We start from the raw sequence: 15,345 nt of genomic DNA, 5'->3' as shown, positions 1-15,345 counted from the left end.
CAAAGCAAAAACATTGAACCACCACCCCTCCTTGCTCCCAAACTGTTCTTCTGTAACTGAGATCTGTTTCCATTTGGCCTTAGCTGCTGGGCTGCTAAGGAATTTCTCTCTCAGTCTCTGCTTTCCTGTCCTATAACCCACCCTTCATCTCCTAACCAGCTTTCTTTCCCCTCCACGAATGAAGGCAATTATCAAACAACCTGCTTTAACCCCAACATCTGCCTGACAAACACTAAGTCTCATTCCCTCCACACCCGATTTTTTTTTCCTTTCATTTCCTTTTTCTTGAGGCTGGGGGAGCAACTGGGACTTAGGAGACAGGGAGAACATTTGGCTGAGAGGAGAGTTAGATTCCTGAAGGTACAAACTCACTGGCAGATTCTTTACAGCCTAGACTCAGGAACTGGTGGTAGCTGTTCTTGCCCGTTGAACGGTGAACCTTGGCAGGTTTACAGTTGGCAAAAGCACCTGTACCTACCTCCTCCGTGGGAGACAGGCTTAGTTTACTAGCCCGATAACCACTGGTTACTAACATCTTCAACCTGGTCTCCTTTCACTTCTACCCCCCTCACTTTATTGTCCCCTTTCTGTCCCTTCAGCCCCAAGGAGTCAAAAGAGTTCATCAGGGGGACCTAATTCCTAATTTTTGTGTCTTGCCCTTTGGGCTGAGTTCCTCAGGGCCAGTGTTCTCCTTAGACTCACTTTGTCCTTCTCAAACTCCTCAGCTCTGTAAACATGATTCCCCAATATGACAACTTGCCCATTTCTCAGCTTAACTCCAGCCAGGAGGCACCAGGTCTTTCTACCCAAGAATCCCTTCACATGTCTGCCTCTGTTCCCAGTCTCCATCCCCGACTGATTTACTTGGGAATGGTGTCCAAGGGAGACCTGCCTATAGGAACGAGGAGGAATGGGTACGAAAGTACTTAGAGCTATTAAAAAGACCTACCATATTAGACCAAGGGAGTCTTTATTAGAATACTTGAGTTGGGCCGGAATGGATCGTCCATCTAACCAGTGAAACAAGAAATCAGAGGAATGCCCGACTGCAGCCATGAAACACATTTCAGACTGAAATGGATTCCATCTTCATCCTGTCGACCAGAGAGATTATTTTAAAATTGTTTCTGCTATTATTGTTTGCCTTATTATTATTAACATTTTATTTCTGTCATTATTGCTGCAGTGTATGTTATTTTATTTTTGTTGTTGTTGCAGCTATTATACTATTCAACAGAAGTTTAGAAAGATTAGTCAGATTAATTAGTTTATTGGTAATTTAAAGCTGAAAACTGGTAATTAAGCCAAAAAACTAAAAATGATCAGGGATGATTCATAGCAATGTAGGATTTGGGAGGAAGAGAAGCTAAATTTTGGATATAAAATTTGGCAGCTGTGAAATAAACAGGACTTGGGGATCAGAAATATGATAATTGAAATATTCTTAGTCACTCAACCTCTCCCCCCTCCTCCAAATCCAGCTCAGATCATTCTGTGATTTGCTTGATAGAGGAAAAATACTATATTTGCTTTTGTTGACAGAGAACAAAGACCCCATGCTTATTCTTCATGTGATTTGCATTTGCACGTGGATTTCCTTGCTGAGGACCATCCAAATGCCTAAGCTCACTCCCCTCCAAGTTTGCCTCTCTTTGCTCTTGTTATGCACCTCACTGAAGAGGGTGCATCATATAAGACAGGTATACAATTTCAGCCCTCTCCACAGACAGATTCCATGGAATATAAATTCAATAATGCAATTCTCTCCACAACAAGCTCTCTGCTCTCTTTCAAATATAATTAATGTTTTGATAGTGTAGTTCTTTAACTACATATATACACACAAAAACAGACGCACCCTCTAGCTTCACTGTTTGTGCATTTAAAACAGAAATGGATGTGGCTCTTTCAGTGACTCCTAAAATTCCTCAACTCAGTCAGCCCACAGAGAAGAAATCTGTTTAGGTAATAACTGCACAGTCTGTTGTGTGCCCAGAAATATTTAAAACAATAAAAAATGCAAGCCCCTAGTTTTTGATAGTCATTTTTTGTCAAATTTCCTAGAAAATAAAGGATATTCTGAATTGATTTTCGGAAACAGACATTCACTAGATAACAGTCAAAATCAACAAAAACACTGTCCTAAACTACTGGCTGTCTTTTCCAAGTTTTGATGATGGAAATACCTTCTATTTTATCCAACTGGTGTGAAATTAACACAGGTATATAAAAACTAGCAACTATAATGGACAAAACTACAATAACTTCTATAGAAATTGCTTACTCCATCCAACACCTCAGGCACATGTTTTAGGTGGATTCTTTCATTTAATTGCCGTCAGTTGTATATTAACATATTCACATGTGAAGTAGGTGGTCAGAAAGAAAGGTATGTAGATGACAACATGACTAGCGGGAGTTAAGTGAGCGGGTGCTGCTGAATTTCCATCCTCAAGCATACCATATCCCTAACATTTCATTTCTACAAGCCGATTACAATTCTGAGGACACATAACCTTTCAGACTGTAGGACATGATATATTTTCAGTCTTTAATAAGGAAGAATACATACGCTATAATACTTAATCCAATGAAAATACAAACCTTAATCTTCCTATATTGTTACCGAGTTAAAGAAGCTGGTTATTTGGAACTAATACACTGATTTCCAAGCATCTTGGCCATTTTGTTTGACTCCTGGATGTATACCAGGGGCTGTCAGGGGAAGCATTTTACACATTTCTCTTCACAAAATTTTTAGAGAGGATATGTAAAAGGGATTTCTTTCACATCTTTTGAGATTTAGCTTTTGTACTCTTCACGTAGTATTGGGGGTTTGGAATTGTGAAAGAAGATAAAAGAATGAACAAGGAAAGGAGAACGTGTGGCTGATTCCAAGTAGTTCTTTTAACTGGATGGGAAAGAAACAAAAATATTTCCCCAGTGCAGTGGTGCAAAGAAAGGGAAGAGTGTGTGATCCCTCAAGAGCTCACTTGTGCTTTTTGTTATTGTTTTAGATGGTGGCCCATCAGGGTTCCTTTCCCATTACTTTCCTCCAAACTGTTTTCCTTGAGAGCATAAATGTGGAAACTACTTATCCCTTCATTCTCTCACAGGCCAATATATAAACAGCAAATATTTTAGTTAAATATTCAATAGAAAAAGTTTTCACAGGTTCAGAGATGCAGTCTTAGTACAGAACCAAATTACCAATCCCACTTGGTTAGATAACAGTTAATTTGAAATATGCCTGTAGTGAGCTATAAAGTTTTTTATATATGTAAGGTTTTTTACAGTATTGATCAGCAATGACATGTGAGCTATCAAAAAGAAATCCTCCCTCAGACTTTTTCTATTTGTTCTGATTTCTTCTTCCTTTCCCCTTTTGGTTTGTTTCTGAAGCAATGACAGGACTGCTTCTCTGACTCTCAAATGAGGTTTCCTTTGGCTCAGATTAATATTAAAGAAGATCACATACACGGTTGGAAAATATTGTTATTTTTCTTTAATGGGGAAAATTGGACTCCCGCGTGTCAGATCTGTGGTTTTCCGAAGGGCAGTGGAAATGGTACTGACATCACTTTGCACTTTAACAATCGGATTTGGTCAGGGTACAAGTTGTTTGTTTAACCCGACAGCTCGGTGCACTCCGTCGCACGCTTTGCACACTCATTAAAACGATTATTCACGACCTGTCGAGTGTTTTCGGGTTCATTCACAGGAAAGGCTTGGAGCAAGCGAGAGCAATTCAAGTCAACACTGTCCACTACCCCGTGCACGTGAGGACGAGCTGGTGCGTGCGTAAAAAGACGGAGGGAGGGGTGGGTGAGCACGCCTTAGCTATAAGTCCTGTTCATCCGATGCTCTGGAATCTCAATCTCGAAAGAATGCCAAGAGTGCTTGGTCTTAAAAAGGCTATGTCGCCGTGTTAACTTCAAGGGCTTGGCACAGGACAGAAACATAAAATAAACCAAATAAACAAACTCAAATCTCTCTTTCCACTCCTCCTTTCAACCTTCTGCAAAGCTTGAGGTCCCCAGGCTCGCCCACCTTCTGCCTGCAGCCGCTGGACTGCCAGGCTCCACCTCTCACATCGCGGAAGCTACAGATAAGTAGTTTCAGGAAAATTCGCCAGGGTGAAGAGATTAAATCCCTTTCCATCTCCCAAGGCCCTTTCGTTCTCAAGAAAGAACTCGGTTACTTTTACTCTCTATATTCCTCTCAAATACTGGAGGGGGTGGCAGGAGTTGGGGGGGGGGTGCAAGAAACGAATAATATGACTGTTAACCATATTTGGTAGGTGTATTCCAAATTACTCGGAAAAGAAGATTGGTTGTCCAAATTGCAAGCAAAATCCTATAAAGTGAGGAGTAAATAGCCCTGGATAAATAAGGCTACTCCCCCCCCCCCAGTTTCCAAGTCATCTTTCAACATTTTGTGTTGATGAGAATAAGAACAAACACGAATGCATCTCAATCTCCCACAATTGTCTTGTACCTACAAAAGACACACCCCACCCGTGATCTTTAGTTGTTGCATTTGCTCAAATGAGACGTGATATATAACAATCACATGTGAGCTATTAGTTCAAGAGAAATGCCTATATTCCTAAGGTATAATCACACATATACACTAAATGATAGAATATATGAGTGTATATATGCATTTAATATATACCGAAGAACTCTGGAATATCATGAGTAAGCCCCTCCAATAACTTAAAGTTAATAGATATTTTTAAACAATACCATTTCTTTATTCAAATCCCGCTGCTCCTTGATTTTTCATCTACATCCTTAGTAAACCCAGCGGCCACCTTATTGTTATGAGAAAAACCGAGTCGTGCCAACAGAAGAAAGACGAGGCTCATTCATCGGTTTCACTCTATCATATCTGACATCATAAAATCATCTGTTTTTCCATTTTACTGAAAGATATCAATACAATATGTGAAGAGGGGAGGAGAATGGACGTGTTCTGGTAGCGTGAGGTTTTAATCAGAAACAGGTTTCTCATCGCTAAAAAGCAAGTACACATAAGAAATTTTGTAAACTCTTTGGGTTGCCATAATTCACTATGAAGTTTGCTTAAAATCGATCTGTCAAATGTGTTTCCTAGGTAAGCTGTTTCATTAAAACCAACCTGCAAAAGTAATCAAGAGGCAGATGCTGAAATATGTAGGTAAATAACTGAAAATCTCTGCATAAATAAACACAAATCAATGCAGTCATAGACAACACTATCGATGTAGGAATGATCGATTTTAGCCTTCCAACCTGCAACCAGAGCTTGCAACGTAAAATTAAAAGTAAAATTCTCAACTCTACTACTCTTACTATTGCTACTACTATTACTACTCCTGGAAAAAATAAATAAATAAATAAACAAGTCCTGCTGCCAGTTCTATCAGATTCTACTTTATTCCATCTAGAGTACGAGTATTTCTGAAGGTGTGGAAGAAGTACTCCACTTTTTCTAAGAAGGCTCGGTCACACTTTAAAACTACATTATTAATGATAAAAGTATCGAATAATAAAATTACTTCCTTGTTCTTGCTCTGCATTTTTCAACCTTTATAATAGCCTCTTGTTATTCATTCAGCACATTTTAGTAGGCAAAACACATTAGTGCTTATTATTTTAAAAGTGCTTATTTTTCCAACTACTGTGATACTTTTGGGTTTAAAGATTCTTTGGGCCTTTTGTTAAAACAAATAAGAAAAATTTAATTTCCTCAATATACTCTGAGGCTCTCACACCTATGCCTGTATATATAAGCAATCTGAAACAAGAAAGGGGAAAAAGCATCTGCGTTATTCCAAAATTGTTTTATACAATGATTGCAAAACAGTGTCTGACTCAAAGAAATAAATATGCCTTGGATTTCTAGAAATTCACATCTAGAATGGCTCAGATTTTGCTTAACGCTAAATTTCCTTTTTGAGACTATTTATCCTTGGAGGGCAGAATTCATTTAGATTAGCAAGAACCAGTGTATGATGATTTTGAGTATTTAGGTTCTATAGAGTAATGAAAATACGGCGTTCATATTTTTCTCTTAATCAACAAAGATGCTTATTTACATTCATTCTTGAATTAGTGTTGCCCTTCTAGAGCACAGGCCTTTAAAAGAATTTCTTAGTTATGAAATTCAGCTTCTTTGAAAGTGATTTTTCTTACATAATAGCACCAAAATATGGGTGTTGATTATATTACTATGTGATCAAGGATTCTCTGACTCCTCTCCTTCCCATCCAGGGGCAACCAGACCCAAATGGAAAATATCATCAGTTATTGTTTAGGGCTAATTTAACAGATAATTTAACTTCAAACAACAATGATCAGGTCATTAAATTTCAGAGCAGTGAGAAAATGAAAGGGCTGAGAAACAACTCTCTCTAACTCCACTACAGTTTTTGGTCCTTCTGCCCAATCAATGAAATCAACAACGTCTTGCCATACGGACTGACGGACTGACCGGACGTGGAGTAAGATAGGTTTGCACCTTAAACCTATTCTGATTCAAAGAATGAGACACTACGGGGAGCAGAACGGGGGGCGGGGGGGGGGGGGCGGGAGGAAATAAAACTGAAGAAGACAACCCCAATTCAGGGAGTGCTAGCCGTGTAGGAAAATTCAACCTAAGGCGAAAATGAATACCCAAACACGTCTGGCAACGGAACACTTTCTTTCATTCGGATACAAATCTCCAAATCTCGCACTGTGCAAAGTGCTTTCCTCCCGTGCAGCTTTTCTGCGAGGCCAAAGACCGGGGAGAGGACTGTAGGTGTTAAGCAGCAGACCCCCCAAAGGTCGTGGGACGTTTTAGCTCCCCTCCCACCCCCACAGCCATAATTTTGAGAGTTATTTGATATTATTTTAAATGCCTTTTCTGATCACAACAGTTTCGAGATTTCTGCCTACCTCAAGTTTTGACAGAGGGCCAGGTGAGGATGGCGTTAAAGCACCGAAATTGAGTCTTATGGGGTTTGGGGGGCAGTCGCAAGTGGACGAGCTCTATTCTGCCTGTCCTTTTCTTCCCGTCCTCTTTCCAAGGCTGAAGATCACCGCCAGAGAATCTTCCGCACACTTGGGATGCCCTCTGTCCACCCAAACGCCTGCCTCCCTCTCTCCAACCCAGGACCACCCTTAGTGTTACGGGAACTCCTATCCCCAGGCTAGCTCTTTTCCTTTAAGAACCCTTCACCTTGGACCGCAGGCTTGGACAGAAGGGAAAATGGGGTAGAAAGCGAAATAGAAGAGGAGTAGGGAATGGAGAAGAGAAAAGATGTCTATTACAAAGAAAACAGTTTTATCAACTAGCAGATACGTGCTGAGATCTGAAGCCGCACCAGGTAAACAAAAAGAAACAACTTTGAGGGGGAAAGGGGGTGGGGAGGGAGGGACAAGAATAAAGAGAGAAAAGGTGGGGAAGCGCGCCAGCCAAGGCTGTGGAGTCGATTTCCCTGGCACCAGCCTGTGTGAGCTACCAGACTCCCAGCTCTCCTTGTCCTGGGCAAGAGCGCCCTCACCTTGTTGCTCCCCGCTCAGCGTCGGGCTTCCCCTCCGCCGGAATCGCGGCCGCCGCCACTCCCCGAAGCGCCTCTCCTCCCCGGCTACCGGCCGCCAGCGCCGCCCGGACTCAGCAGCCTAGAGCGCTTTGCTTCTCGATTCCAAAGCCCGAGACGACCACGCCGCTGGGTCCCTGCCGCGACTGCTTCTACTCCCGCCACCGCGCCCTTCTCCGACTTCAGCCGGGGGTCCCGGAGGCGCGGGGAAGGCAAGTAGGAAGCCGCGGCCAGGGCCCCGGATTCGCGGCGAAGGAAGCCAACCTGTGTCTGGCGCGCTCGCAGGCACTCTCGGGACAGCCGGGCTCTCGAGCTTACGCGGCCGTCTCCTAAGTGTGCATTAAGAATCAATTATTTGCCTGAGATTCCCAAAGCCGGGAACTGGGATATTCCCAGCAGGGACCAAGTCAAGCCCAGAACGGTGCTCTTTTCCTTCGTCCTTCGAACGGGCGGAGGGGAAGCCTCCCACCCCCGGCCCGCCGCTCAGTACCTGAAGCAGCTCCGCTAAATCCCGCGGGGACCCTCGCCTGACCCAGGCCAAGGAGCTGGGGGCGGAGGGCCAGATCTGGGAGAGCTTGGCAAAGTTAGTGTGAAAATAGGGGGAGGAGGGGCGATCTACCAAAAAAACAAGGGGAAGGGGGTGGAGAAGAAGAAGAAAAGAAAAAAGAACTTTAGAATTAGGCAAGTCCTTGGCTTTGGAGCAAAGAGCTTTGTCTCAAATAGGGAGAACAAATAACCTAGGAGTTTGAACGTTAAGAAAGGTCCGTTAGGGTATTCTCGAAGCTGCGGCAAGACTCAGAAATCCTATCTCCACGATTTGAACTACTCTGCACTTTGGGACAGATTTCAGGCTCCCACTACCCCTCCCCTCCCTATAAATTCGTCTCGTTTTCTCTTCATCCCTCTTTGCCACGTCTTCATCCTCGTTACTTAGGGATCCTTGGTGACTTTCTGCCGACGTGGAAAAACCATGCATTCTCTCAGCTACTTCTGTTGATAGCGCGCCCGCTAAGGAAATTTTTTCCAAGAAAAGAGGAGGAGCACTTTAGCCCCCGACCTCAAAGTCGCGGTTTAAGCGTTAGTCAAAAGCAATCTGGCATAGCTCTCCTCCCTCCGAAAAGCACTTGCACTTACCAATCTTGGGGTAAGAGCGTCCCAGTCCTTAAATCTTTTTCTTCAGCATCCTTCGGCCAACACCAGGCAGTCTTAGGTTAAGGGGAAAAAAAAAAAAAAAATAGAAATCGGAAGGGAGAAAAGAGACTCAAACATAGCAATACATCATATATTCCCCGGAGCCACCTTGGCCTACATCCTCAGGACAAGGTCTGGGCGAACTGACCGCTGGAGTGGGGAAAAGGTCGGTTTGGGGGCCAAAAACTAAGAGGTGGATTATTTCAACTGCTGGTGGTTGGGGGGAGGGGAGGCCCTAGAGGGAGGGAAGGGAAAGGGGGATGATTGGAATGAGAACACGCAAAAGAAAAACACGGAACAGAAAATCTAGAATGAAAGCGCCTTTGAACTCTTACAGGTAGGTAGTTCTTAGGAAGAGTGCAGACGTGTGTACGCGCGAAAGGAAAATCTAGATGACCCCTATTCTTTCCATATCTCCAGGATCTGGCCTCAATTGGCTTCAAGTAGGGGAAAAAAAGAAAGAGGGGAAAATCTTAATTCAAGTTTCACCTACCCTGCTTGGTGGAATGGCTGCGCAGATTTTCACGCTGGAGAGTTCCATCTGTCTGGCAGAAGCTGCAGTGGTGTTGGGGGCAGGTTATCTGGTGAAGTAGGAATGTACAGGAACCCCGCCCTCCAGGCACAGTTATACAACCCCAGCAACCCGTCTCAGCCAGCTCTAAAACCTCTAATGATCTTCACCTTCACCCTTTGTTAGCCTATTTCTCCAACAGGCATTTACTTCCAAACACAACTAGCCACTTCAGCTCTTTATAAAATTAGTTTCTCAAAAGCAAAATTATTTCAACACAAATTCCTCAACAATGTTGGAGGAAACACAGTTTTTAAAAACCACATTTATATATTTAGAGCTCTAAATATATTTGATTTATCCACCTATTTGGGTGAAATATCCACCAACTTAAATATATACAACTATACCAATATGCTACATGACTCATTTTCTTTTTGTCTCTCTACACTTGATTTTATGCAAGTCATATAAACCACACGAAATCTTCCATGGCCATAAAGATACTTGTGCTCAATCTTGCTAGTTCTGGACTTCATGTTCACTTGATTCCCAATTTTGTAACAAGCTGAAGAAACATATTTGGAAGAATTCTCTCCCTGCTCTAGTTTAAATCCTTTTCTCAATGCTTTATATATTAATGACTTGTATTAACTCTATACCAGACAAATTCAAGCAAAATATCTGAAACTTGGAGATAAACTGCAATTTGGGGTTTCGAGTTTTAAGTTATGATCATTTTCAGTTCCAAAATCTCAAAAGGAGCAACCTTCATCTCATTAAAAATAATTATAAGTCTGAAAGAAGAAAATCTTCAAAAAGTTTTGAAGTGTTTTTCTGGCATAAGCCAATTTTAACTGGCAAAGGTTGGTGACAACAAATATCAACACAATATTACAACCAACTTTTTGCAAAAAAAATCTATTAAATGACATGCTAGAATACCGTATGCTTTTGAAAAAGATAAATTGAGAGATGATAGGACAGACGGAGATAAATGAAATGTTCATACTGGGCTTCAGGAGGCCTTCACAAATTTCTCTCTCTGTATATCCCCCTCCCTATCTTGTAAGCGTATTCAACAAGCTATTCTTCTAGTCACATCCATTATATATGTAACTTGGAGATGTATCCGAATAGAACTTCCACTCCAGTCCTTAGCTCCTATGAGTTCAAAGAAGTCAATTTTATGCTTGACCTCAAAATGAAAAGTTTGCCATTGAAATTCTATTTCTCAATCATGCAAATGAACATTTATTTATCACAAATAAGTATACTTATTTAATATGGCCAGAAAAAAAAAAAAAACTCATGGAGGAACTTTTCTATGTCTATGTCCCTTTGCCTCAATAGAAGAATTCAACTTTCTTTTTAACTTTTGATAGGCCAAAGACTATTTCTTCTGTGCCAGTACATTCTCACTTCCACAAATAAAATCCATGGTAAAAGCAAACAGTACATCATCACCTTTTTCAGTCTAAACACATGCTTTTCTTCGAGCTGTTTTGATTCACAAATATGTAAGGGGGATTTCCCTTGCCTAACCTCATTCACTTGGACTCTACTATTTTTAATATCAGCCACAAATTTGGTTTCTAAAACAACTTATTTGTGGAATTTTCTTTCATGCTTCATTCTGAAGAAGTGTTACATTTCAAGAAAGTTGGACCTCTGGTGAAACTGTTCTCATGACTAAGAAAATAAAATCATGTCCAGTCTGCTTTAAGGAGATAATTAAACTAGCTGTCTTGGTCTATTTTAGTCGATTTCCCATTTGTGTATATTTGGTTCCAGCTCTTTTAATTTTCCTGGACTTTAACTTTCTTTCTTAAATAGCATTTCTCTCTTTCTCCTTTCTTTTTGGTAGTGGGAGATGCTCCCGCCCCCACTAAAGATCCTCTTTCCCTTTCTTCTCTTTTTCTCTTCCTCTGTCTCTCCCTTCCACAACCCACCCATCCCTATGCCCTAATATTAACTATTCTGCATTCCTATTTCAATCTATTTGAGTCAGCTTGCTTCTCTCCTAGGCTTTTTTTTTTTTTTTTCCCTTCTTCTTCTTTTTCCCTGAGCAACTCTCTAAGTGTTTGCCGATAACATCTTGGGGACAGATTATTTTTCATTGGGCCCATTGTAAGAAGTAGCCAGCTTATTGCATTACTGCAGAACACATTTCAGACTATACAATTGTAACAAATGAACAACTTGTCCTCCACAGACTCTCCACAGGATCCAATTAGTTACTAAATCTTTTACTTAGGTTTTCTAATTATTTTCTGGAGTCATAGCAATTGGGATACTGAAACAATTCAAAAAATGTTTTCATTTTTGTTTCAGATTGATATATATGCATATATGCATGCATATGTATATTGTAAGTTAAAACAAAATTATGACTGTAAGCAAAAGGAACAAATCTCTAGATTAAATTATACAGACATATTTAAAAGGGAATCAAATAAATACCTCTATGTTGTAAAAATGAAAGAAAAGGAGAGAGAGGCATTTTACGTCTTCTGAACATCTAGAATTTTAAGTTGTTATAATTAAAAATAAAATATAAACATTGATCTGCAAGTCATTACAACAGGTGATCACTTCAGCAAATCTATATTGCAACTTCAGCACATCTTTATTAGAACTCTTTCATTGTGGGTAAACAGCCACAAAAATAAATGCTGACTTAGAAAGTATAAATACAAATATTTAAACAAAAATATTTGCAGCATTCATAGCGCAAATTGTACCTGAACTGAAGGGCTCTGTGTGTCTATATATATATTACATATGTGTGCATTATATTTACTTCTATCTAGCCATATACATATATTTATTTATAATTTGCCAAATGCTATAAACAAGATACCTGAAACAAAATATATAAAAAGCATTCTATCAACTGATTTGAAAATAAACACAAGGTAAATAGCTATGCACATAAAAGTAAATTATTGGTTGTTTTTTCTTTTTTTGCTGTATATCTACAGAAACTTGAAGATTATCAGCTGCAAAGCCTATACTTTCTTTAAAGCTAGTGTTTATTAAATAGGCCTGCTCCTTGTAAAATTTGATTCCACAATGGAAAAAAATACTATTTTCATTTTTAAAGTCTCGGTTCAAATGAAAGGAGCAGTTAAATTTTAGTTGGCTGAAAAAGCCTTTTGAATTCCCTAGAACTTTAAAGGTCTTTTAAAAATTAGCTCTACTTAATAAAAGAGACAAAAGTATCAAGATATATATGAATTTAGCCTATTTTTTATTTCTGTGTGTTCATAGTAAACATTTTTGTAAGTGACAAACACGGGCATATGACCACAGTATCACAATCAAGAAATTTTAAGACAACATTAACAATCACTCAAATTGATGCGGCATTTGCGCAACACAGGTTACATATTTGCAAGGTTTTACCTATAAGTACAATAGGTATTAACATTTCACTACATTTAGAAAAAATAAAAGTGACCTGTTAGTGACCACATACATCAAAATATACACAACACAAACTGAAGGCAATCATTAATTTTGTCCCCTTCCGATTCATTTGAATGGGCAGTGCTGCCAACTGAAACAACTTTCCTTTTTTTTTTTGTTTTTTTTTTTTGTTTTGTTTTTTAATACTTAGCATACCAAGTGCATTTTAGAACCCAATCTTTGGTCTAAAAGTAAACAAAAGAAAAAAAAAAACAGTTTTTTAAAGAAAAGGACAAAACAATAAATGGCCAAAATAATTTCTTGGGCACCTTTACTACGAATGCTTCTTAAATACAAATTACAGTTTAACATTTTAAAACTCTCCCCATAATTTAGGTTGTTCTCAAGGTCTGCGTCCACCATAAAGATCCATGATAACTTATAATACTGCACACATGGAAATCTGGCGGCTCTTAGAGATAGACTTGTCAGGTTTGAATGAAATGGCAAAGCAGTCACTATTTAGATACACGTTCTACTATAATTTTGACTTCCAAACCTTATATTCTACAATGTATTCTCCCCACATTGCACCTCGCTGACACTCCACACCTTGTTAGAATAATAAACAATCCTAAAGACTGAACAAACGTACAGAAATGGGGGGGGGGGTGGGGGCTTAATAAAAAATACCTGGACTTATTTTTTAATTATCATTTACAATGCAAATGTGTGTAAAACGTTCACTTACAGTCTGGTCCCAGGGATGTTAATGTATTAAAGGGTTGGAAGAAGACCCCTGATTTTGATGTGTGAAATAATCAGACAGTCCCCCGGACAGTCCCGTCGTGAAACTTGGCAAAGAGGGTCTTAAAGACTCACAGGGCAGGGTCGAGGGGGCCTGCGGAGATGTGGAGGACGACGCGGCCCGGGCGCTCATGGACGTGCTGCTCTGCGAAGTCATTGACGGGTGCGGGACGTGGGGGAAAAAGTAACTGGTCTGGCCCGCGAGCAGGTTGACGGAGCAAGGGTTGAGGGAGTAGGTCCCGGAGCAGGGCACCGACAGGCCGCAGGGCACCGAGGCAGCGAGGGCGGCGGCCGTGAGGTGGTGCGTGGCGTACGGGATCTCCCCGTTGACCAGCCGGTCCACGCTCAGGCCGTTGGCCGTGGAGAACGAGTGGTTGTTGCCAAGCGAGTTCTGAGTCAACACGGAGCTGTAGGGCATGGGGTGGCTGGGGTAGGCCGACGTGGTGCCATTGTAACTCAAAGTGCTGCTGGCGCGGGGGTGGTGCAGGGACAGGAAGGGCGACATGGGCCAGTAGAGGGAGCCGGCGCGGTCCATGAAGGTGAGGCCGGTGGAGGTGAGGCGCGCCCCGCGCTTGAAGGCCAGCTTGGCCCGCGACGTGGTGGAGCGGCGCCGCAGCTTGCCCGTGGTGCCGCCGATGAACACGTCGTCGCTCGACGGGTCCAGCATCCAGTAGTTGCCCTTGCCCGGGTCGTCGTAGTGGCGGGGCACCTTCACGAAGCACTTGTTGAGGGACAGGTTGTGGCGGATGGAGTTCTGCCAGCCCTGCTTGTTCTCGCGGTAGTAGGGGAAGTTCTTCATGATGAACTCGTAGATGCCGTTGAGCGTGAGCCGCTTCTCCGGGCTCTGCCGGATGGCCATCATGATGAGCGCGTTGTAGCTGAACGGCGGCTTCTCGTACTTGCCGTTCTTCTTCTCGCCCTCCTTGCCCCCCTCCCCGTCCTTGCCGCCCTCGCCCGCCCCCTTCTTCTCCTCCCCCCCGGCGCCGGCGCCCTTCTCCTTCTCGTCCGGCCCGACGGGCGCCAGCTCCCCGGGCCCGCCGCCCGGCTCGCCCTTGCCGCCCAGCCCGTCCGCTTTGGCCCCGTCCAGGGCGGCGGCCGGCGGCGGCGGCGGCGGCGGCGGCGGGAGCAGCAGCTGCTGGGGGCCCTTGTCGTCGTCGGCTGCCGGGGCGCCCCGCGCCTGGGGGGGCTGCGGTGCCTGGGGCGGCGGCGGCGGTGGCGGCTGCTGCTGCTGCGGCGGCGGCGGTTGCGGGGCGGGCGGCGGCGGGTGGTGGTGGTGATGGTGGTGATGGTGGTGGTGCTGGGGGTGGTGGCTGTTGTGGTGGCCGTGGCTCGCGTGGTGGTTGTCGTTCTGGACCGCCTCTGGCACCAGGCTGTTGATGCTGAACGAGGACTTGGGGATCATTTTCACCTCTTTCCTATCTCCCATGTCCAGCATCACCCAGTCGTCGGGGGGGAAACGGCGGCGGCGGCGGCGCGGGAGCGGGACAGCGGCGCGGCGGGCGGCTGCGACCGGTGGGTGCCGAGCGGGGCGCGGGCGGCGCGGGCGGCGGCGGTGGCACTGAGCGCTCCGGCAGCAGCGCAGTTGGACCGCAGGCTCCGGCGCTGGCAAGTCATGTAGCAAAAGCAGCAACCACCCCTCAGGAATTAGAAGAAAAAAAAAAAAAAAAAAAAAAAGGAAAAGAAAAAAAGAAAGAAAGAGGAAAAAAAAAAAAAAAAAAGAAACAACCACCGCCCCGGGGGTGAAGCTCCCTCGCTCCCAACTCTACTTCTTGGTCTCCCCCCCACCCCCCGCTCCCCCCCCCTTCTGCTGCTTCCTCCTCCTCCTCCTCTCGCAGCAGCAGTCACAGCAGCAGCAGCA

The 15,345-nt window shown here is 43.2% G+C and overlaps 1 protein-coding gene across 2 annotated transcripts; it reads right to left on the bottom strand.

The window, feature by feature from the left end:
• Window positions 1-953: 953 nt before the first annotated feature.
• On the bottom strand, window positions 954-15,086 carry FOXG1 (forkhead box G1). 2 transcript variants are annotated; one of them, XM_042989493.1, is made up of 4 exons: window positions 13,563-15,086; window positions 9,252-9,313; window positions 8,702-8,772; window positions 954-1,094 (listed from the first exon to the last, which is right to left on the bottom strand). In XM_042989493.1, the coding sequence occupies exons 1-4, from the start codon at window positions 14,920-14,922 to the stop codon at window positions 1,067-1,069; spliced, it is 1,521 nt and encodes a 506-aa protein (XP_042845427.1). In that variant the 5' UTR covers window positions 14,923-15,086; the 3' UTR covers window positions 954-1,066. The 2 variants fall into 2 exon arrangements, with proteins under 2 accessions (XP_042845427.1, XP_015400149.2); XM_015544663.2 differs by lacking the exons at window positions 8,702-8,772; window positions 9,252-9,313 and having other exon boundaries at window positions 1,043-1,094.
• Window positions 15,087-15,345: the final 259 nt, after the last annotated feature.

This window comes from Panthera tigris, chromosome B3 (assembly GCF_018350195.1).
Source record: "Panthera tigris isolate Pti1 chromosome B3, P.tigris_Pti1_mat1.1, whole genome shotgun sequence".
Classification (NCBI taxonomy): domain Eukaryota; kingdom Metazoa; phylum Chordata; class Mammalia; order Carnivora; family Felidae; genus Panthera; species Panthera tigris.
This window is presented reverse-complemented; position numbering and strand designations above follow the sequence as displayed.

Coding starts and splice junctions, on each gene's coding strand:
- FOXG1 (XM_042989493.1), bottom strand. CDS start 14,922: ATGCTGGACATGGGAGATAGGAAAGAGGTGAAAATGATCCCCAAGTCC. Junction 8,773..9,251: donor CAGCCATTCCACCAAGCAGG/GTAGGTGAAACT, acceptor CCTTAACCTAAG/ACTGCCTGGTGTTGGCCGAA. Junction 1,095..8,701: donor ACGCTCTTACCCCAAGATTG/GTAAGTGCAAGT, acceptor TCTGGTCGACAG/GATGAAGATGGAATCCATTT.